Genomic DNA, 24,193 nt, shown 5'->3' with positions numbered 1-24,193 from the left:
CATGCACCTATGAACAACACTTAAGGGGAAAAGAAATCCAGTCCTGGATAGGGCTAAGAAATTAATCGATTAATACATTGATTTCAGGCCAAACTTTTTAACATGTATTAATTGGCAAAAAGCAAATTAGTGGAGTTGTCACGGGCAAAATCTACATCACTGCCTAACTCAACATCAAGATTCCTAGCCTGGCCAGAATTCATCTCCGTGATGCCATTATATCAATATACACCACTGAATTACCGATGCCCTTGAACTCAAAGAAGATAAACAGAACTTGTCGAAACAATCTACTATATTGATTGCTTAACTTCTTGATTTAAGATATCTATTAAAGCGGTGTTTCGTTTTGTATTGTGCTACGGTAGTGCACAATATTTATTATGGTTGAGTCTTAAGTTATAATTCAATTAAACACATATTTCTCCGTAAACCAACGCAGTGCTTTGTAACCAACAATCTGATGTCAATAAAAAGGTGCATGCATTTATTGCCTTTTTCTCATCTGCTTCTGCCATCAGCCAACAGCAATGGATTTTATGTAAAAAGCAGATTATATGAAACGAAATATTTTTCAAAACTTACTCTGTTGGTAAATGGTTATCAGCTCTTTCAAATCTCAGCCATGTTCTATGTTTCAAAACTTAATAAATTATATCAGCCTTCACATCAGAAAAACTTCACCAATTCAATAATCAATTATAAATCGTCGATGAAACGGATAATAATCCTAAATTTTGGCACAACCCCTACTTTTTTTAAAGTTTTACAGTGGTTTCATTCTCTTTTATTTCCTAGGCTATGTTACACTGCATTCTCCAGATTGGTAAAGTGAGCGGTTCGTCCCTCGGTGGAATTCTCATCGATGTGAGTAGCGAACGAAACTATCTGGGACTGGTTCTATAGTGAGTTGTTAATTATGCTGCTCGTTTCACGGCCAGGCTTGGGCTTTTCCGGCTCCATTCTACGCCATGGGAATTGCCTTTGCGTTGGCCATTCCTCCAATGGTAATGCTCAATCCCGACAAACTTGGAAAGGAAGGTAAGTTTTGAGGTGCTTTAAAAACACTCTCTGTAATCTAAAAAAACGCTTTTTTTGTCATTTGCAGGTGACTGCACCTTTCAGTTAGCCATATCAAATTCTAGAAATGTGCATTCGATTTCGCAAGAAGAACATTTGGAAACTTTCTTAAATTCTCCTTAAGACACGAGTCACTGCAAACATTTTATAATCACAGTGCCCTTGAACTAAAATTGTATGCTGCTTGCAGTATAAATTATTGCTTACATTACGATCACCACACTAATAGAACTTGTTTTATATAAAACATATGTATCAACTTGTGTTTACATTTGAATGGTCATATTCTTCCTTCGAGTGTCCAATGTCCACTGTTCTTTTCCTAATCAATGCGATCACCTCAAACTAACATGTCATTACAACGAAAGAGTGTTCTGATATTCCGCGGTGCGTTGAAATCTTCTATGTAAATGGTATACACTAGACCAGTGGTTCTCAACTACCGATGTTTCGGGGACCCCTTGTGGATCGGCAGGGATGATGGAGGACCCCGTTCGTGGTGAGAAGGGAAAGGTATAGGTCAATTATGATAAAGATTTAATAGATGTACACAACTAAGAATTAGTGTGAAGTAGACATGCCTTATTGATATACACACGAGAAAACTCACCCGAAACTTTGAACGTTTTTTCTCAATATGAAAAAAGGCAACTTTTTTTATTGGACTTATTGCCTGATGAGAGAGGGTTTCGCAGAGCCCAAAGGGTCCACGAAACCCCATTTGAGAACCACTGCACGAGACATATAGATATTAGCGAAGTTTAAAATAACACCACTCATAAATGAACCTGATACTCCATTGTTATGGAGGAACTTACCGAAGTCGAGAACGACAGATTATAATATATATATATATATATATATATATATATATATATATATATATATATATATATATATATATATATATATATATGTATATATATATATATATATATATATATCTGGTGTGGATAATCATAGCTTCCTATTTATGAAAAATCCTGCCCCTTCCGTGCCAAAACAATGCACCGCTAGGTCGTGGTAAAAGAGGGAGAATAAGTGGAGTGAAGGAAACACTGTGAAAATAGCGTAATTTGGGTATCCTGGCAAGGATGCCAGGATACCCAAAAGGATACCCTACCACTCATTTTGATGTTTCTTTTTTGCTATTTGCTGGGAAAAAAAGAACAACCGACTTTTTATATCTTTTTTCCTCCGAGTTCCCTTCCTCTCCTAAAAAAGTGGAAGAGACGTGCGTTTTCTTTTGTATTTTTGTTTTCGCAAGCTTTTAAATAAAAAAAAAAGAGTGGAGAGCTTCGGAAAGTGCTCGTTGATGCGTGAGGATGCTACCATTCAACTCTCGTGTTCTGTCATTCTGTCTATCAAAGTTTTGACGGCCGGTTCTGACGCTGAAGCCTCAGGCCTTTCCCCTAAAAAAAAAAAAGCTAAAGATTGGCATATATGTGAAAACAACTAAAGGAGCTATATGAAACTGGTTGCAAAAACCTTCAAAAGCAACCTCCTGGAGCTAAACTTCTAAGAGAAACGTCAGCCACCACAAGGTGTTGATCAAAATCTCATACGTGTTTCTCAAAATCTCAAAATCAAAAAGTTAACAATGTTTTCTTTAAAATAGACGTCAATTTGATGCTAGTTACCTCAATGCATATCTACGCGTGTTTTAATTCCAGAAGCCGCGACAGCCACAACACCACCCCGTTTGCCTGAGAACGAATGGAGCTACTACCGGCTTCTTCGGCATCCCATGTTTGCCATCAACCTTCTCACTGCCATAATTCTGTCTCTCCTTGCTAACTTCGACGGCCCAACTTTGGAACCCTATTTGAGTCAAGTACGGGGATCGTGACACTTTTTTCCTGATAACCTTCCAACAGTGTGCGGTCAGTGATTGTCGGTTTTCAAGGCAGTATTTAACAGTAACTCTCGGAGACGACACAAACAGTCCCGAGTACGCCTTAAATGACAGGTGACGTATGCCGCGAACTCAAGACCGCCCCTGAGAGCAGAGATAAAATCCGATCTGCAAAATGTACAATGAATGCGTTCAAATTGCATGAATATTCTGTGATTAAATGTGTATGCGAGTGGCAAGGGCCGAGGCGTTAATGGTTAGGATAGGCTTTATTAGCACATCTATTCGTTGTGTAACTCAAAATCCGTTGCCTTAAAGGTGGCATACGAAGCAACAAATTACACTGTTTATCTGTGGTGTTCAAGAATTCGAAAGGTGTTTTGTTTCTTTCTTTGTTTTAGTTTAACTTGACCAACGCTGAAATCGGAACGGTCTTCACCGCTAACTACGTGGCCAATTGTGGAGGTTCCCTCTTCGCGGGAGTAATTTCATCGTACAAGGTAATAACTCAGCATATCGACTAAAATGTGCTCTTAATAATAAAAAAGGCTCTTCCGGCCAACGTTTCTTTTGTTAAATTCGTACGCCAGTTGCTGTGTCTGCAGAAAGTTTAACAATACAGTTTATTTCGTAATGACGTGATCCGAAGACTGAGGAACACGGAGTGGAAGTTTGAAATGTGCTCGCCTGAAGAAAACAAAAGCTTAGGAAGGGGAAGTTGTCGGCATGAACTGATTAGGACTGCGCAGCAACGGACGTTCGGCTACGTGTTTTGGCGGGTAAGCACAGCGGCCGAAACCTATGCGGAGAGCAAGTCGTCTGCTACTTGCTCCGGAGTTCCGGTGACGTCAGAATAAAGCCAACCTTTGACTAACTTCGATTAAAAGGATAGTGTGTAGACCTCAATGGCGGGATGCCTTAAGGTCTACCCACTATCTTTCTTTTTTTTATTTCAATCAGCCAATAACAGCTTGGCGTTCTTACATCACCGCAAGCCCTGTGCAAGAAGCCGGCGTACTTGCGCTTCGCATTGTACACTCTGAAGAAAAAAAGGGTATATTTTACACTCCTCGTCACATATACGAAACCCCAAAACTTCAGTTGGCTGTATACGCGCACTGGCGTTGAACCGAAGCTACCAAATTTCACGAGCGGCTTGATAGCCGAGTTGTTCAACTTATTAAAATAGCTAATGTAAGTATGACTGACTGCAAAAAAGTTATTAGAATTTTCTTGGCGCATGCGCAAAACCTCAGTTTTCTCGTTGTTTTTTTTTCCCGTAGACTTTGATACGTACTTTAGCTGTTTAATATGTTATATCGCACCGGTCATCAACCCTCCGCCAAAAGTTGGGCAGTCAGTTCGACGTCAGCGCGCTGTGCGTCGAACTGAAGTTTTGGGGTGTCGTATAGACCGACACGCTGTTTACAAACAAGCCCGCGCTTGCCCACACAAGTTCTCGGCACTGCGCATTCGCAGAAACCAAATTCTAGTGGACTGAAGCGCCTGCGCATGCGCAGTGCCGTCGACAGCGCCACCGCAGTTGCGCAACGTCAGGGACGCGTGTTGGTCTATATGTGACAAGAGGTGTCAGAATATACTCCTTTTTTTAGGGTGTAGGGGCGTGCGAATTCTGCTTTGAATCGAATGCGCCGAGAAAAGGAGGGAGAGGAGGAGACGAGAGCGCGCGGGGGCATCATAACCCCGGGCTCGGATTCGAGCAATTAGTGGGTAGGCTCGAAAGAGCAGTTTTGTCTGCACTGCACTCGTCGAACGCGGAAAGCGTTCGACGAGTGTTTTCGCAGTCGAACGCGTTTGTTTAGTGCCGTGGAGAGAAAGGCAGACAGCTTTATGTCTACCCACCAATCGTTCGAATCAGAGCTCGGCGTGTTGACATCCCCGCGCGCTCTTGAATTCTCACTTTCTCGGCGCATGGCACAGCGTCGTCCCTCTAGCTTTAAAGTTGCAGAGAGAGAGAGCCGGATGGGGGCGTCGCGGGGTTTCTCTGACACCGTGAAGGCTACGAATGCCGCAGCATTTTTTCAAACGGAACCACTATTCGCGCACTGCTACTATTTTGCCTTCCGAGTGTTCTCGTTTTCCAAGTTTCCGGGAAGGACGCAGGAGGGTTCTACATTTGACGTCTAATTGGGCTAATATAACTACTAGACTCTGTTTTACTATGAGTTAGACCGCAGCTTATGCTACGATCCAAAAGAGCCAATCAAGCAGCGCCAAAAGTGCATCGTCACGGTGCTCCTCGCCTTTCTGCATTTATTATCACCCGACTAAGCACAATCACGCGCAATGAATTCGCCGCGATCCTGCCCTTTTTATCTAATCCGTGATTCGTTTAGCCAATGATATAGCTAACTCACAAGGACCACGAGTGACGATCCACATTTAGCGCTCGTCCCGTAGATTGCGGTGTCGGACTTAAAGTAAAACGGACTATATAGTGAACATTCAGCAGCGTTTGAGACTCTGTGTGGGTGGGTAGGTGTTCTTTTTTCTCCGTGGTTCTTAGTTTCCGGTCAATTATCGCTATAAATAATTTCATCTTCATTTTGTTTACAGTATGAATACACTAATATTTATATTGTATATCCAGACTTGACAGGTTCAAAAAGTTTCTAAAACAATTTTTGGTGTATGTGTTTTTTTCATACTAATAACACCTGCTCTTCAAATTTGTAGGTGGAAAAACTCTCCATATTCGTGGGATGTATTTTATCTACTCTGTCCTACGTTATCATCGGGCCTGCTCCCTTCCTACCCCACGAACCGTGAGTGTTAAACCTTAAACAGACACAGAAGAACCAACTGTATATGACGTAAAACCTTTTTTTTTTTTTTACAATGGTCTAATGAATTTGTTTTGGATTCTCACAATCCAAGTCAAAGTTGTTATTTTTACAGGAATGTTTCCAAAATGCAGAGTGCATTCAGGCTTCAGGCAGGAAGTTTTTGAAAAAACTTTGAAGGGCCCCATTGCTATGTTAGAAGGGAGTAAGCAACGAGGTCAAAAACCAAATGAAACAAAATGTGCAACCGTGCGAAAGGGAAAGAGATAAGAATGTGGTGTGCATCCCATATGTCAAAGGAGTCTCCGAACCTCTCAGTCGCGCTTTGAGGCCCCTTGGCATTCAAACTGCTTTCAAGCCATACAGAACTATTGGAAAGTCCGTTTCCAAACCAAAGGACCCAAACCCGGCGAACGTCCAGAGAGGAGTTATCCACAAGATCCTCTGCAGTGACTGCCCAGCGTCCTACATTGGTGAGGGTGGTTATCATTTGAGCCCGTTCTCGTTTCGACCTTCTCACTTGGCCCTTCTAAAAACAACCATTCTCAAAAAGATCTTCTCTCTTGGACCTGTCGCATTTGGTCCTCTCCCGTTTCGTCTTTCGCATTCCAACTCTCCTCATTTGGGCCCGTTCTCGTTTCGCCCTTCTCACCTGGCCCTTTTCAAAACATCCATTTTCAAGAATATCTCGCTTTGACCCCTTCGCACTTGACTCTTTCTATACCAAAATCGTTTTTTTTTTAGGGTAATATTAATACATTGATATAATTTGTGTGTGTGCGTGTGTGCCACACTACAGGCATACTCTATCTGCTAAGGATTTCAGCAGTGCGTCGAGGTCGTCGTGAGAAGCTACTAGCTGACAGTAAAACAGACCAACTATTTATCGCAGCCAAATCATAATCCGAAATGTCACCTTGTTTGAGGTCTCATCAGTCAGGCACGGCCATATTTGTGGTCTTTCTTCACGTTGAGAAGAGACGTTCCAATTTTCGGGAGAGTACTCTCGTGTGTATGTCAATGACATAACTCTACTTTACACTAGCAATTAGTTATGTGCATTTATTAAATCATTATCATGATAACCTCTACCTTTTTATTCCCCTCACCCCGAACGGGGTCCTCCATCATCTCCGCCTTTCTAAAGGGGTCCGCGAAACATCAATGGTTGAGAACCACTGCTATTATGTACGCTGTTTCTGTTCAAACAAAGTTTCCAAATTAAATGTTCATCGCTTTTTTTCTCTCGTTTGCTTAGAGGAAGGGAAGCAGGCGTCAATATACGATTCTCAGTGTGTACTTCTACACATAACATATATCTGATGGTATGTTGTGGGTCCAAGCAAGGTAAGGCTCATCCACTAAGCCGGGAAGGCATAACGACGTTAGAAGCATGCCGAACTAGTGCCATTCGGTCGTAGCGCGAACGAACGAAATGAGAATGGGTCCAGTTGCGCAAAACACGATTTGGACCTTATGAGAAGGTTCAAACGAGAAGGACCAAATGAGAATGCGCCGAAATGTACAAGGTTCAAATGCGAATGGGACGTTTTGAGATACACCCCATTGGTGAAACCGGACGGAGGAGAGATACGGAGCGTGGAGCGAAAGCTTGCGCTGGGAACCTACTGGGTTCGATCTCCGCCGCCCCCGCCCGTTTCGATCTGGATGAGTTTCGTACCGGCACGCGTTCGTGTGATCACTACTGCGTGATGCACGTTAAAAAATCCAGGTTAGCGGTTGTACCGCACTGGCTAAATTTCTCATCTGCAGCTAAGAGACCGATTACCCGTTGAGGCGCATCTCCATCAAGGCTGTATAAACATAAAGAGCAAACTAATTTTTTTAACCTTCCATTTGCTTTGTAACTACTGAAGATGCCTCTCGCATGTGAGGCGAAACGTCTAAGGAAATTGTTTTATCTGTTATGTCAAGTCGGTGCTCTTATTTTAATTATGACGTCTCCCGGCTTTTGGAGTATTTTTGCATTAATACGAAAAGTATGGAAACCTAAATTATTTGAAAAGTAAAAAACCGACGTGCATAGTATGTGTAAATTTAGTCTGTACACATAATCAGCAGGTTGTAGAAAGACTTCTTAACTCATTACCTTAGACCGGTTACCAAAATCTAAAAACAAAGAAATTGATACATGTATATGCTGTCAACGGCAGGTGGATTAAGGTCGGAGTGCAAGCCATGTTGTGAGACGTTTATACAACAAAAGTCCCCGTTTTCTGAGTTTTAATTACTGACCAACTAGAGCATTAAAGAAATTTGCTATACAAAACTTATAAACAGGGCCATAAAATACCGGCCTTCGAAAATGATTTCTAACTTGATACTCCGAATTGCAATTATTCTTTGGAATCCCTGACCGGGCGGAGTGCTAATAGGGATGTTAACGGATGAACGCATTTGCCTATTGTTTCCTCTTTTCAATTCAGCACACTGATGTTTGTTTACGTTGCCCAAGTAATCAAGGGAATCGGAGCGTCTGCCATGGAAGTGTGTGTTTACACTGGCGTCTTGAGGTATATCGTGTAAGGACAGATTTCAGTTTCTCATTCCTGAAATTAGCTGCCTGACATGGGCACTAAATCCTTGTGTCCAAGTTCAGAATTCCGATTTCGCGTGCATTTGTTTTACTATAGAGAGATTGCTGGATATCCAAATACGATTCAAACAAACGGATTTGTAGCCAGCATCGTCCACCAATCTACAATCATCACGTGAGTCAAATGTTTAATATTATGCTAAACGTACCAGTACAGCATTGATGCAGCGTTGGCGTTAACAGTCTATACGTTTGTACAAGCGCGGTGGTCGCAAATATTACGCATATCGTCCTTGATTCTCAGTCCAATTGCTCTCCAGCTTGCCAGACGAAAACAAAAACTGTGCTTTTCGCACGCAAAAAAAAAAAAATTTACGCATCGTCGAAACCTATTTCCACACCACACTCCGCGAGAATGTGTGTGGTGTTAGTGGGAGGAATCAGTTTCCACGGTTCAAAAACTAACGGTAACCAGAGTAAACCAAGGTACACTCTAATAAAAGGGTATAAAAGGGTGTATCGTTACATTCTTTGTCCCATATTATACACCCCGAAATTTCATTTCGACGTACAGCGCCCCATAGTCGAACAGACGGCCCCAAATTTTACGCGGGGCTTGATGACGGTGCGATATAACTTTTTAAATCGCTAAAGTACGTATCAAAGACCACATAAAGAAAACATCGAGTTTTTACAGTAGAGCCAAGAAAACCCCAATTATGTTTTTTGTTTTTTTTTTGTAACCAGTACAACGTACATTAGCTATTTTAATAGGTTGTACCACACGGCTATCAAGCCCTTCGTAAAATTTGGGGCCGTCTCTTTCACTGTGGGGCGCTGTACGTCGATTTGAAGTTTTGGGGTGCATTATATGGGACAAAGGGTGTAGCGATACATCCTTTTACAGCTTTTTTTTTAGAGTGTAAAAAACGAAAAAGGTATTTGTTTATGAGAGGACGCCATATGGCAGCAGATGCTGCAGAGTCCGTCTGTTATCCGCTGCATCTAACACAGTATGCCACTGTCGATGGGAAAAAGACGTCAATTCAGATTACGCGTGTGTTCATGTCTGCTTGTTAATGCAAAACAAACGAAGGCTCACTTTAAAATAATCCTTTCTGCATTTATCCTGAGACGTAAGCCTGAATGAATAAACACCTATACGTACTTCGGAGAAACGCGTGGCTACCCTTCGTCCCTGCGTATTTATTAGTTTTGCCCCTGCTGTATTCATTACCAACCTGCGTTGTCCATTTGACCTCAGACGAGGTCAGTGCGACGAAATAAAAAAAAAAAAAGACTGAAAGCTCACAGAAAGGGGTTTTTGATTGAGACGTTTCTGTGCAGGAATATTGCAATACCGCCGAGTGCAGGCTACCTTGCATCCACGTATGGCTACAGAAACGGAACTATGTTTATTTTCGCTATTCTCTCCATCTGGGTAAGAAACGATTTGCTGCACGCACAAGTTTTGTGACGAAGATACCATGCTTGATGTTCGAAGCTCGGTTAATTTAAAGCGACTAGGCAGTCACACGAGACGGAGAAACAAAATGTACACTAGCGCTATTATGCTGACAAAGACCGGGGCACAGGGAATATATTGCGCTACCATATGCACGAAGGGGGTGGTAGCTCAACTTCGACCCACACGCAAAATTTAGCAATAAAATGTACCGGCTAAATTTAGCTGGGAATCGGAATTTCTTTGCATTAAGACATCACAGTGTCGCGTGGCGATGTCACATGACATTCCAATTTTCTCGCTAAATTTAGCAAAGCAATTTCTATCCAAAGTTGAGCGGAGATATGTTTTTGCTAAATTTAGAAAAGTTCAGTGAGAAAAAACTTAGGGCGCAGGCGAGCTGGGGTAGGTTTACCATTTTCTTGACAACCTGAGACTGGCTGGAAGAAGCAAGACGACGTCTCAAACACAGCTAACCACTTTATTCGGTGCTCCCTCCATTTATACATCCTGAACCCAAAATCGCCACCAGAAAGAACACACTCCACACAATGCCACCAAGTAGACACGCCGTGACTTCGCAGCTACGCTTGTCTTCACAATAAAAAAAAAAAAAAAAAAAAAAAAAAAAACGAACCACCCGGAGCCAGTAAGAGGTACACACATCAAAACATCGGCCCAAGGGAACATGCTTTAACCTCGCATGTGTTTTTTTTTTTGTTTTTTTTTTAACTTTTTGTTGTTTTTTGTGTAGACAAGCGTCACTGCGAGGTCAAGGCGTGTCCTCTTGGTGCCATTGTGTGGGGTGTGTTCTTTCTGGTGACGATTTTGGGTTCAGGATGTATAAAAGGAGGAAGCACTGAATAAAGTAGTTAGCTGTGTTTGAGACGTCAACTTGTTTCTTCCACCCAGTCTCAGGTGGTAAAAAAATGAAGAAATTCAGTGTCACGTGACGTCATGACGCTAAGGGCTTTCACCGTGTCACACGAATGGCGTCCGCTAAACTTAGCTGGATGTAAGTCGGCTAAATTTGAACAATGCAGTGTAACTGTGTGCAGCGCCGCGTGGTGTATCGGCTACCGCCCATTTCCATGACGCGGCAAAGAGCTGTGAAAGTTTTGGACAACAAATATACACCGAGCTACACCTTTTATTTTACATTGGCATTGAAATATGTAGTTTACTTCACAGTGTGATTCTGAATGAACGAGCTATTCTTATCTTCTTTTCAGACAATAGTTACTGGTTTTGTCTGGCTGAAGTCCGAGTGTCGCCGATTTGGTACAGATCGAACGCAATACAATGTCCTGCCTCAAGACGATCTCGGACACTATAGCTTCGCAGCTCCAAACTCTGTGTGCGTGCCATTAGAACCAGAAAATGCCTAAGGCAAATGCTTCTTCAGCGAAACGCGTTGCCTGACTATGAGTAGCTGAGACCCCGAAGGGCGAAGAAATCCTTGAGGAAGTCGTGGCGCAGACCAAGTCGGCGATCCGGAGTGGCCAACCTTTGATGCGACATCGGGAAATCTATCTGCAATTCTGTACAGGGGGAACAGCGCACCCGAGATTTTCCCTTGTTAACAAAGCTGCCATTCATTCCATCGAATCCTACAGCACTACTTGGGGCCCGCTGACTGCATTTGCGTTGTACATATGCATGTATATAGTATATTGTATAGTAAATAGTGTCTTTTTTTATCTATAACATTGTGCTAAGCTTTTCTGCGTCTCATCTGAGGAGCATTTGTTTCTCTTCAACTTATAAGTTGGTTCTTCTTTAAACTAAAGGAAAAAGATAACCTGTATTGCATTCATGTTTCTGGTGCCAAGGTGCTGAATAAGACCCGTGTTCAAGTCGCTCGAGACTGTGACGTTGTAGCAGTTCAAGTGAAGTAATACACGCTCCTAAAATGGGTCTGCAAGTTCGGTTTCCTGCAAACATTGGGGCAATGAATCTCGACGTACAGTGTGAGGATCGCAGTGGACGTCAAAGCCCATAATACGATTATTCGAGGTAGGTGGAGAGGGAAAGGGGGAGAGGAGAAAGGAAATGGGGAAAGCGAGGGGGAGGGAGGAGGGGGATGGGGAGTAGGATTTGGTGTGTCAAGTCACGTATGTTTCCCCGCTTAATTTAACGGACAAACTAGATTGTTGCATAGGTCACATGAAAACAGGTCACGTGATGTCGTTTTCTCCCGCTACATTTAGCGGAGAACCTGGATTTGTGTTAGAGTCCCCTGACGTCAACTTTCCCGCTATATCTAGTGGAGAAACTGAGTTGTTGTTTAGGTCAGAAGATCTAAAATTTCCCGCTAAATTTACCGGCGAAACTTAATTGACTTATAATTCGTTACGTCAAGCTTTCTACTTCGTATATATGTCACATGAAAATCATGTTACATGGCGTGACGTTTCTTTCCGCGCTAAATTTAGTGGAAAATGCACGGACGGACAAAACTTTGGGATTGGAGAGGAATGAGATAGCGTTTAGAGAGCTCGTGTCGCAGAAAATCCGGCGTCGGCGTCGTCGTCGGTGGGACCAAAAATCCCATAATGCAACGCGCGCAGCAGCGTGTGTCACACGTGCTGCGTTGCATTATGGCATTTACCGGCTAAATTTGGCGGGAAAATAATCCCGCCAAATCAAGCGGAAAATAATCCCGCCAAATTTAGCTGAAAACTTAACGGACAAATTTAGCGGAAACTTTTCCCGCAAAATCTAGTGGAAGCTTTTCCCGCCAAACTTAGCTGTAAACTTTCCCGGCACATTTAGCGGAACATTTTCAGGCCAAATTGAGCGGGAAATTTTCCCGCAAAATATAGCGAAAAATTTTCCAGCCATAAATAGCGAAAATTGACCCGCAAAATCTACCGGAAAATTGTACCGCCAAATTTAGCCGGTCGATAGGGTCTTGACGTCACAGTCATGTGTGACCTCACTTGACATCTGACGATAACGACAAGGCCACGCACACACGCTACCACGGCTTGGCAACGAGAACGCGTTTATATGAGAAGGCTTTGCGAACGGGATACGACAACACTATCGCGTTCCAGTCTTAAAGGCGAAGCTTCAGCGTCTCCTAAGTTTGACATGCTTTAGTAAAAAAAATCTGACTTCAATAGAACCCTTTTCAAACTTCACACGCCATCTAGTGGCTGCTGCGCAAATTATTCGAGTCCGCCATTGTTTGGGCACGTATTAGATACGAGCGCTGCGGCTGCGTTCGATGAGGACTCGGATCCAATGACCTCGCTTCATGTCCGAAACATTGCGACCGCCAGTGTTGCTTGACGAACTTTTAAGTCCCATCAGAGCTCTTCAATGTACGTGCAGTTCCGCTTGCTCCTAAGAACACAATACCATATATAATGTCCCAGTGATGTTCAAGTAAAAATTAAAAGCTGATGGGAGAAACTGAAATTATAGGCTGAATAAAAAAAGCCTTTCTTGCAAAGCAACCCACTCAAAATGTTTTGTGTTGTGTTGTCAAAGGAAAATTCGGTACATTGCCAAGCCTTAAAATATTCGTCTTTGAATTATCGGAAACCAGTCAGCTTGTTTCTCTTGCATCGGATAGCCAAAAACAAGATTAGTTTATTATTACCGAACATGTTCACACCTTTCAAAGGAGCGCAGTTCATGAATATTGTTGTTGTTTTATCCTCCCTCTCGCAGTATGTGATTCTAAAGTCAACCTTAGTCGGAACTACATTAAAATGCTAAAACAACGTTCTAGTAAACATGCTCCTTTGTTTGTTTGTTGATGTTGTTTCTTTCTATGTAACATTCCTGATATTTCTATAAGTTATTTGTTGTGATTTCTGCTGTATTTCGCTTTCAATTTTCTTTTTATATTGCATCCGAATATTTAACTTTTATTTTAGACCCAAAGGTCTGTGCTTCCAATCAGTGTTGCGGAATCGGCACCCCCATTCCATTCCAATTCCATTCCGGGGAATTAGAGTTTTCGATAATTCAATTCCTTTCAATTCCTAGGAATGGAGACACTGAGCCCATTCCCACTCCTGGAATGGCTAAATCGTTCCATTCCATTCCTTTAATTCCTAAACGTAAAAATTGGCACTTGACAGCTACATTTTGTTGCCGGCATAAGCAGCATAAAGCTGACATTATCAAATGCAAAGACAATTGCAAAAAAAAAAAAAAAAAGATCTAAATTTCTAAGAAAAGCACTAATTTTTACTAAGCGGACCGCTGGTGGCAGAATGTGTTTATTTACAATGTACTGCAAACATCGAGAAAGCCCCTTGATATGTCAATGCTTTTTTAAGACATCGGTCTCGCGACCACGTCGCTCGCAACAAACAGCAAAACTTAAATGCACTCATTTTCTTTTCTTTTTTTAACTTTTTTTTGCGTTTGACTTTTAAGACCTACGCGGCCAGCGTGTTTGTTTGATAAAACCATAAAAAATATCCAGTTCGTGCGTGGCGCAGGAATAAGCTACATTACTGTATTCTTCAAATACAGCAACACGGCTAGTACACTGCTGGGAGCGACTCCATGCACAGCGGCAGAACACATCCTCTGACAAAATGCAACCTCTGCGGTGCAGCACGAGGGACCGTATAGACCATGTCACGAAACCTGTTTTAAAACGCACAAGTTCACGCTTGCTTTACGAATCTCGATATTTCTTATCATATCCAATTCAATTTTTGGCTGGTTCGCCTGCCCTTTTCCACCCTTCGCATACTCATTCTCGTGTTTCCTCTTCAGACGGCGAATAAAGTTCGATGATATACGCCGACTGCACCGTGTATAGTTTCGTTGCACAACTTTCAGCGTGCAGCTTGTTTATTTTCTTCGCCACTAATGTAGAAAAATGTCTTCTACGATGCCATGACTCAATCTGTATTTATCTTGTCTTCTCGTCCGAATTGTGATGTTTCTCTTCGCGCTGATTGAGTGGCGGGTTCAGGCAGCAGACGGTATCAACCGATTCATTCTTCTACCTCGGTGTCGGTTGTTCGCGTAGTGGCGACGGGTCGGGAAGTCAGCGTTGACAAAGCTCTTTACATCAAGATACAATTAACGGGGTAATACCGCACCGTCCGAATTGACATTCCCCGTGTTTCCTCATTAACACCGTCCAACTGACTTCTCGCCGCCTCAAATAGGGTCCAGTACAAGGAGCACGAATGCAGACCGGACAGCCGAGACGTGCGGAAGCCAAAACCACAGTGGCAGCTAGCACCCAGCTCTCCTTCTCAGTTGCCCACACTGCAACGGTCGCACCTCGTCTGGCGCGGGACGGTCTTTCTGCAGGTCTAGTCAGTTCGGTCACACCAAGAGCGGCGACGATAGTCTACTTTACCTTACGATGGACCTCAACAGACAGCACGAGAGCCATCGAAACCAATCCAGTGCTTTCTGAGTGCTGCGTCACCCTGCAGTCCCGCTCACGGTACTGGATTGCCTAGGGTGACTTGTAGCGTCCGCAGCGGTCCATCGCAAGGTGAAACAAAGTAGGCAGAGACTAAAGTCAAGAGAAATGAGCGGGAATCCGCTAGCTTGCTTGTTACCCCAACCCACTAAAATATAATACACAGAAAACAAGCATCGGAACAAAGACCAAGTAATAGGCGGACATACAATACAAATGCAGTACAAAAAAAACAAGCCTCGGAGCAAAGCGCAAGAGGAGAAGAGGGAAGTGAATCTCGCTTTGTTTTAATGCCGAAGCAAACCCACATTTCGCACTTCAAAGGAGTGCGCACGAATGAACATGGAAGGCAGCAGGGTTGGCTGCCTGCTAAACAACGCGCCTCGAACTATAAGAAAACAATACCTGATCATCTTTGGACGGCGCCCAAGTCAACGAGTTATCAGAGCTCTGCGAGTTATGAGTCGCTTCCGCTCCCCAGATCTCAGTCTGTGCGCGCGCGTGCATTCTACAAACTGTCGCAACAACAACAAAAAAAGCACGACAAGAAGTACGATGAGGAGTGGTGCATGGCGGTTTCTTTCTTTGCTGCTCCCTTTTCTTTTGCTTGGTGCTTGGTGTCTTGTTTCGCTCTCGTGTAATGCCATCGAAGCCCAACGCCCGCGTGTGCGTGAAAGGCGCCACGTTACCCCCCTTTCCCCCTTTGCTCTTTGCATTGACGCTTGTTTTTTTTTTTTTTTTTTTTTGCATTTTGTTGGCGTTTAAGTCTGTTAGGGCTCCTCGCGGGCTAGCAGCTTCCCGCTCATTTTATTTCTGAGCAACTGACTCACTGACTGGCTCAGTTTAGCTGACCGTAAACACTAAAAAAAAAAAAAAAGGAGAACCGTGGCCATTCCATTCCGGGCAAAAGGCACCTAATTCCATTCCCATTCCATTCGCTTCAACGTTGCCGCCATTCCATTCCCATTCCATTCCGGGGTCGTGAAATTGCGGAATGATTCCGGAATCATTCCAACTCCGGAGTGGCAACTCCGCAACACTGCTTCCAATATGCCTTCCAGCAACGTCGGCAAATGACTGGAAGCTGGCATGCGCACCGTGATGGTACCTGTGTCCTCTGCTAGTGTGTATCGCCTGTAGTCGCTGACAGGTTAAAAGTAAATTCAAAGCTCCTTCCACCTCTCTTCCCTTCGGCAGAGCGAACGCTAAAGAAGAGACGACCTCCTCTCCAGCGGTTGCTCTGCCAAATGGGAGAGAGGTGGGAGGAGCTTCCACTTGACTCTTTTCCACTTTCTGTGCCGTTTATTATGCTTGTTTGAAGAGAACATGTATGTCGTTTTGTCGCTTCATTGGTGACTGTCTGGTTTTCATTTCCTTGGTTTCGTCCTTTTTAGGCCGCGTTTTATTCTTTATGTGCAGGTTTTGCGTTCGGTTTGTTCCGGTCGCGTGTTCTTCTTTTTTCTGTTGAACATCAACTTTGTGCTGGCTTCCTGAATGATGTGACCCGGGCGGGGAAGGGAGCTTTCGCCTCCTCAGGCATGCCTCTGCATTTTTGTTATAATCCCCTGACAACTGTACTACCCGTCGGTTGTCTGAGTAAGATGAAGTTTTATTTTTATTTTGATATCACCCGTGACAATGCCAGCTGCAGCTTTGCCCTGCGACTTTTTCCAGCTTACTATATCGCCATTCCACTGAACACGTGGCTCGAATCGGCTGTGCTCAATATATGAAACAGCATATACCATCATAACGGGTTATGTTTTTCCGCACCACATGTGGCCAGAAAGGCTCCGAGCATTAAAGTCGCAAGCTGAACGCAATAAAGAGGGCAGAAACCGATGTGCGGGGTCACAGGTGATTCACTCGATGAGTGCACCTGCGGATATATTTCTGGTTAACTGACGAGTGAGCTAAGCGATGTGCACATTCCTTACCATGCAAACGCGGATTTTATGTAACTTGCAATATAAAAGAAATGCCGGAACTCACTAAACAAAAGTCACTAAAACTATTTTAATATATATATATTATGTGTTTCACGTAAGAGTGACAAACATTCCTAAAATGAGTGAACTCGAGGTAATCGCTTAATTTTCTTGGCACCGCATTATACTCGTGGAGGCGGACGTCAAAAATTGCGCGATGTTTAATAATGAGTTCACTAATTAACTAAATGACTAACTAGCTTTTTAATTAATGAAGATATACCTATTGTTGCAATTACAAACATGCTGGGCGTCATACAATACCACTAAATCAGTAATTTTTAGAAAGACTTCGAGCGCCTGAGAAGCGTAGTAGTGCGCTAAAGTTACCACTCGTGGAGCAGGTACAAGGCTGGGGCTCTCATAAAAGCGGAAAAATCACGCGGGCGCCTTACCGCAACCGCTGGCCTTGTACCTGCTCCACGAGTGGTAACTGTAGTGCACTTCCACGCTTCTCACGCGCTCAGAGTCCTTGAAAAAATTACAGATTTAGTGGTTTTCTTATGACCCTCAGCAAGTTTCTAATTAGAATCTTATGTCTCTTTGCCCTAATTAAAATTTAATTAGTCATTTAGTTAATTGGCGGACTAATTTGTAATTATCGCGCATTTTCTGACGTCCACCACAAAATTCTTCTTTTACCCCGAATACACTAATTTTAGGAATTTTTGTCACTCTTACGTATATATATATATATATATATATAGGGTGTTTAAGTGAACGCAGGCCGAATCGCTTCTGCGAAAACAACTCATCGCAACGAAAAAAGGCAGTGGCGTTTTGGTCCTCGGCCAGGGGCCCATTTAGGACAATTATTAAAGTCCAGGATAATTAAGTTGTTAATTATTTTTGCGTCATTAACTTTTTTTAATATTGTGTTTAAGGGCATGGTTTAAATTAGACAATTGCTCAGCATCATCGAAAAACACTAAATCAACAAATTGCGGAACGATAGAAGGCACGCGAAGCATTTTACGGATTTCTGAAAAACCGCACAAAATTAACGGGTTTTTAAGTTTCGGTTTGCTATCGGAGCGCATCTCAGCCCCAGCGGCACCACACCCCGTGGAGAGATAGTGCAACCAACCTCTGCTGCGCTGTCATCGTGCGACGCACCAGAGGCTGGTTGCAGAGTGAGGAGACCTAAAGCTAAGCTGTCTGTCTCCATATAGCTTTAGGTCTACCCACTAATCATTCCAACCAGAGCTCGGCGTCCTGAAGTCCCCGCTCTCTCGTCTCCTTCTCTCCTTCAGATTCTTGGCGTATCTTACAAAAATGTATGGTTTGCGTTGTTACTAAATTAAACAAAACTTTTTTTTTCTACTCACGATCGAAAACGAAGAAGAGCGGACTCCGTTTACTTCGACCAATCGTCTGACGAGCCTCCATTGATGTCATACTCCATGTGACTGAGAACGTAGCCTTCTTTTTTTTTTCAGATTCCAGGGCGTCGCTCTTAAAGGTCCTTGCGTCAATTTTGCTGGATCTATTAAATTATATTTGTGCGGCGCGGAAGCGTACCTTTGTGCTAAAATCGTCGTCAACGTTACCTGGAAGACACCCATGACATCTATTTCAATGGTTAAGCTGAACTTCAATACTCTCTTCGTGGTCCCTTTAAGCGCATCCCCCTTTCCACCCGCTTTAGACTTCACCACGTGACAACACAACGTATACGCTCTTGCGTCAGAGTTTCGCAGAAGGAGTCCGTCATTAAAGTGTAACCGCTCACCGTGGTTTGAGTTGATCTCTCTCTCTTAAATCTAGGATCTCTAGTTCTGACATGTCTGATACTTCCCGCAAGATACTTAGTGCAATCTAAAATGCAATCCAACCCTTACGGCATTGCGCGCGGCGTCAAGTATCAGCATGGATATCGCTGAAATTGCCTGGGTATTGGATGAGACATTTATAGTGTTAAAGACGCTTGTCGTTGAGGAGGTATTCGGACAACTCTGGAAAGTGAACAGCTTCCTAGTCACCTGCAATCTGTTAGTGTTTCATGATGGCAAACAAATAACAGTGTGACGATATCTAGAGAACTAAAATACACACTGAATTCAAAGGTTCGTTCAGAACTCCCCGTAGTAAATTCTAGTATGCTTGTGTTGTTAAACAAAATTTAGCTTGTTTATTTTTTTAAGGCGCTGTGGTAAAACTTCCAGCACCAACAATCGGAATAAATTTACTGATTGCATACTTCAACGTGATGTGCTCGGAACAACAATAATACGTCCATCATTATGATACCACTTGAGACAGGGTCTAAAAATAGAAAAGTAGAGTGTGTACGTGTCAGTAAAAAAGAACGTGAGCTAATTTCTTCAAGGTTTCGTTCTTCGTTGATGTTTTTTTTTTTTTTTTTTTTTTTTTTTTTTTACTTTAGACTTACAATTATGACGAACCTACACCGGCTCACCTGCACTTCGATCGTTTTTCGCCAATCACCGGTCTTCTGTTTCCTTGATAGGCGTAAAGAACAGCGATCGGTATCAGGCCCCAATCACAATTCAGTTTCAGTTGCAATAAGGCGCTTTGCAACCGTTTGGAGCACGACGCCGTTCGCCCATCTCATTGGCTAGGCTAATAAAACACTAACCAGAGATGGCTGTTCCGTGTGCATTGCGGGGTGGCATTCATGTAGGAACTTCTCAAAATGAAGTCCCCGATACCACACTACGGTTCGCTACAAGTCCGGCCGATGCTATAAGATTCGATGGAGTCAATCGAACTGCGCCTAAAGTGCTTCGTCACGGCGCTGGTGCGCTCGTTCTCCCAGCGAATTCGCTATCACCGACTATAAGCCAATCACGCGCCGACGAAAGCGCAGGATCGCGGTGCGTCCAGTGGCCCTAATCTGGACACGTGGCAAGAAATCTGGCGGGCGTGATTGGCCAATGCTGCATTTGACCTTGGCGCCGATCAATCAGAGCTGCGGAATTTCTCGCCGACTTTTTTGCCAAGTGTCCACATTAGAGCCCCAGAATGCGTGATTGGTTTAGCCGGTAAAAGCGAACGCATAAAGACGACGAGAGCCGTGACGACGCATCTTTAGCGCTGCTTGATCGATTCATGCATCCATCGTAACATCGGCTGTGGTGGCACTAAAAGGTGAAACGGAGTACAGATTCATTCCGAAACATTTGTAGCATAACGTGTCTTCACTTGTTTAAAACTGGCCCAACTATCCATGGGCACAGGAGGGTGTTATCTATACCCATCTGTTTAGTTCAAGCCTCTCACGGATGAACCGCTGCAGTGAGGACCTCGAGGTAATGCTGCTGACCACGTCGATATACTATGACCACTTCTCGCTTGCGTGTGGAGACAGGACAGTGCCGCATAAAGCTAAGTTAATCGACGGCACTTAACGGGAAAAAAACCGCGAATGACAAACGAACGAGTTTAAGATGTGAACACAAAGTGCTCGCCTGCTCCTACAAGTTCGCGCCGTTGTAAAAATGTATTGTTTTAAAAGTATCCCCGACCGCACTTCGTTCATATCACAGGTTTGCGGGCATGTTTACGCTAGCACTGATCCTGAAGCGCAGCATGGTACATACGGCTGAAACCCCTTCATGCTCAACAGAGTGCGCATTCAATCCTTGACAAATTGATTCTGCAGCAAGCAAATTAGAACGCGGTACTTGTATGACGCTGTCCTTTCCTGTTGCTATTCTGTTTCCAGCTGCTCCGCTAAAACTCTTTTTTCCTCCTCTCTCTCCTTGGTGGGTTCCATGTGACACAGGGCATTAAACGCTGACCTTTATACGTGCATGGGAGGCTGGCTCATGCACTATGTCGCTCAATTTGCAGCGGACTGTTTGACAAAAGATCGAAAACACCTGATATACGGTGTTCCTTTCGGGGTCCTTTTGCGCTCGTTTCCACCAACCAGCAATGGCGGGTAAGCTTCGCCGGCACTTATTACCACTATTTAGATCAACCCATAGTGTCTCCACTTTATATTGTAAGTCCAATTATTTCAGTGCCGCGGAACATGTAAAGTGTACTTTTGATGCCGGATCGATTGTAAGAAAAAATTGCCTGAAAGCTTGTAGGTACGTGTTTCATTGTAATTCCCCGGTCAAGCTTCACGTGTGACATTTGTTGTGAGCTTACTACAATTGGAGATAGGTCTACAACTGTTTGCTTAATTGCGAACTGTTCCTGTGTTAAAACATTGACGCCCTACCCGACCCAACCCAATCCGCTTCGACCCAACCTAGCATAATCGGACCTGACCCGTCCCAACCCGTCCCGACCTGACCCGACCTTATTCAACCTGACTTGACCTGACTCGACCCCATCCAATCTGACGTGACGTGATATAATTTGGGGCCGAAGCCTTAGGAGCCCTAGTACCTGTTAGAAAGTAAGTACAAATAGACGAAAAGCCATTCCGAATATTAGTATTTGTTTTAGATTGTTTACTCCTTCAAGAAGAGTTATATCTCCCTGAGCTTTTTTACGGACGACGTCCGCGTCGTCGCTCATTTTTCAATGCATTTTTTTGAGTCTTCCTCAATCCCCCTTCAGAGCTGTGGCGTCACTTATTTCTGAGCTCAACGACTATACCTGCAAGACAATTATCTCATATCGTATACCTGCCTATCAGAGATATGACATTAGAATACGTAAAAATGCAGCAGATTATGTCAATTTGAATACCTTAGAGTTAAGTGTGTTTGTGTGTGTGTGGGGGAGGGGGGAGCGGAGGGGAGGGTGTTAGAAACCGACGTAAACTTCGCCTTTCCAGTTTGTAGACCTTCTAGACCTTAGATATAGCTGGGTGGATGTTAAGACATACGAGACTCTCCAGCAAGGCTGCGGCGCGTACGGTGGCGCTTATCACCAGCGTCAACGCGAACGCAAACTACTCTACATAAACGCCTGAGGGTTCCCTTTCGTGCACAACACTTCCAATCACGGCGAACAATACACGGTTCCTGGCGAAAGACGAAGCTCAGATTACGATTAGATCTCAAAAAAGCAAGTGAGCAAAGACGAGGAGCAAATGAAACGCCATGCGCCTTGTCCCTGCACACATCACGCTTGCTTCTCTAATCTTATCCTTAGCTTTTTCATTCGCTAGTATTCATCTATCGTTTGCTCCGATTGGCTGTCTTTGTGTTAGACAAACAAGGTGAACTCGCAGATCTTCTTTAGAGGGTAAATGCATCGTTCTGAGCCAGACCCAAAAGCACTAGCAAGGCTTAAGAAACACAGGGCGTGGTGAGCCTCATACATTTCAGTATTACTCTCCAGCCAATGCAATTTAAACATTAGCCGACTAGAACGCCGGAAAATAAATTACGAAGTAAGAAGTGTGAACGTAATAAGCCACAGCCTGCGTTTCTTAAGATGTCCGTGACAATGGGAAGAGCAAGTCGTCTGCTTCTTGTGCAGGGGTTGCGTTGATGTCAGAACAGCGTCGAGCTCTGATTGGCTTTTATTGGAACGATAGCGGGAAGACCTGAATACTAAATGCCTTGAGGTCTATCTACACACTATTTTATTTTTCGACCAACCAATAAGAGCTCGGCGTTCTGAGATTATCGCAACCCTTGTACAAGAGGCGAATGAACTTGAGTTCCGCATAGCTGGGCTCATACTTCCGAGCCGTGTTCTTATACTCACGCAGCAGGTATTCACGGGTGCGTGAATTCAAGAATAGTGGGCTGTGATGAGTTTGTGTACAAATAAACGCCCGTAAAGAGCTGTGGTCATTTCTGAAGACCAAAATCATCCCATCTCACGACACTATTTCCTCGTGCAAACCCCAAAAATAAGACTCGGACTGGAAAATACAATGTAGGAGCGATCGCACCCCCTCTCAATATCGCGAGTGATTTTACCTTCGACCTCTTGCAAAACTCACCACTTTCACAACGTGGCTCAAGTTATATATGAACCTGCACAAGGTAATTATGTCTTTTAAAAAAAAAGGTACCCGGTATGGGATTGAGCAGGTGTACAATCACGGGAAGTCCCAATTCACAATAAACGCCATTAAGTTTCATTTTTCCAATTGTATCCTGAATGAAAAAAAAAAAACTACTTGCTGTAGAACATTGACCATGCCCTGCCAGCTTTTTTCTTGTTTTTATTAGAAAAATGCGTATCACCTTTATCTAAGCTATTATTATTGTTAAGTGACGAGAGGAAAACCCTTTTTCTTATGACAGCATCCTGCCCTCTTTACATGACTGCACTATTCTTCCACAAACCCAAATGAAATTTGAAATATTGAAAATAAATAGATGAATCTAAACAAATTAGGTTTCATCCAATTGACCTTTCAGCCCTCTGTTTCGTTTTTGGAACCTCGCCTTTGTTTTCAACGCTCACGCCAACCACAAGTTTACAGATCCCATAAAATAATTTCTAAACACGGTGACCAGTATCGTACATAGGTATAAGAGTAGCGAGGTGCGAGTGCCAGTGCTTTCTTTCTATAACATCGGCAGCCTACGTGTCTACTTTAAACAATACTCCGCGCACGTCTATACTCTAAAAAATTCCCGTGCGTCCACTTTCCCGCACAACACTCGGAGAGCCAATCAAGGCAACTTACGAAGGCAGCTCGGCGAACGACGATGGCGAAGCATGTTTAGACCAAAAACCGCAGTCTGAGTTGTGACATTAAGCAATGCAAGCGTGACGTTTTGCATTGCTTAATGTGACAACTCAGACTGCGTTTTTTGGTCTAAACATATGTTTCGGCATCGTCATTCGCTGAGCTGCCTTCGTAAGGTGCCTTGATATCCTCTCCGAGTGTTGTGCGGGAAAGTGGACGCACGGGGATTTTTTAGAGTGTAGCAGACAAAGTTTCTTTAATCTTATTTCTTCATCTTATCTGCTTATTTGCATGTTATTTAGATAGCTGGCTTTAGATAGACGTTTCAAAACGCACAAAGCCTTTACCGCTCGTGGGTTGATATGGTAATGTTTAGTTATTTTACATAACTAAAAACATCAAATGCAAAATCTAAAAGAAAAAAATCTTGGTTTCTTTATTTTTATTTTTT

At 43.4% G+C, this 24,193-nt stretch overlaps 1 protein-coding gene across 1 annotated transcript; it reads left to right on the top strand.

Moving 5' to 3' along the window:
* Positions 1–804: 804 nt before the first annotated feature.
* LOC115321362 lies at positions 805–11,149 on the top strand. Its single transcript, XM_040219158.1, has 9 exons — positions 805–867; positions 942–1,041; positions 2,754–2,914; positions 3,337–3,435; positions 5,633–5,721; positions 8,187–8,282; positions 8,394–8,471; positions 9,644–9,737; positions 10,994–11,149. Exons 2-9 carry the CDS (start codon positions 972–974, stop codon positions 11,147–11,149), a joined length of 843 nt encoding a protein of 280 aa, XP_040075092.1. The 5' UTR covers positions 805–867; positions 942–971.
* The last annotated feature ends 13,044 nt before the right edge of the window (positions 11,150–24,193 follow it).

Source organism: Ixodes scapularis, unplaced genomic scaffold (genome assembly GCF_016920785.2).
Source record: "Ixodes scapularis isolate PalLabHiFi unplaced genomic scaffold, ASM1692078v2 PGA_scaffold2__306_contigs__length_199485367, whole genome shotgun sequence".
In the NCBI taxonomy this organism is placed as follows: Eukaryota; Metazoa; Arthropoda; class Arachnida; order Ixodida; family Ixodidae; genus Ixodes; species Ixodes scapularis.
Note: the sequence above shows the minus strand (reverse complement) of the source record. Positions and strands in the feature narration are given on the sequence as shown.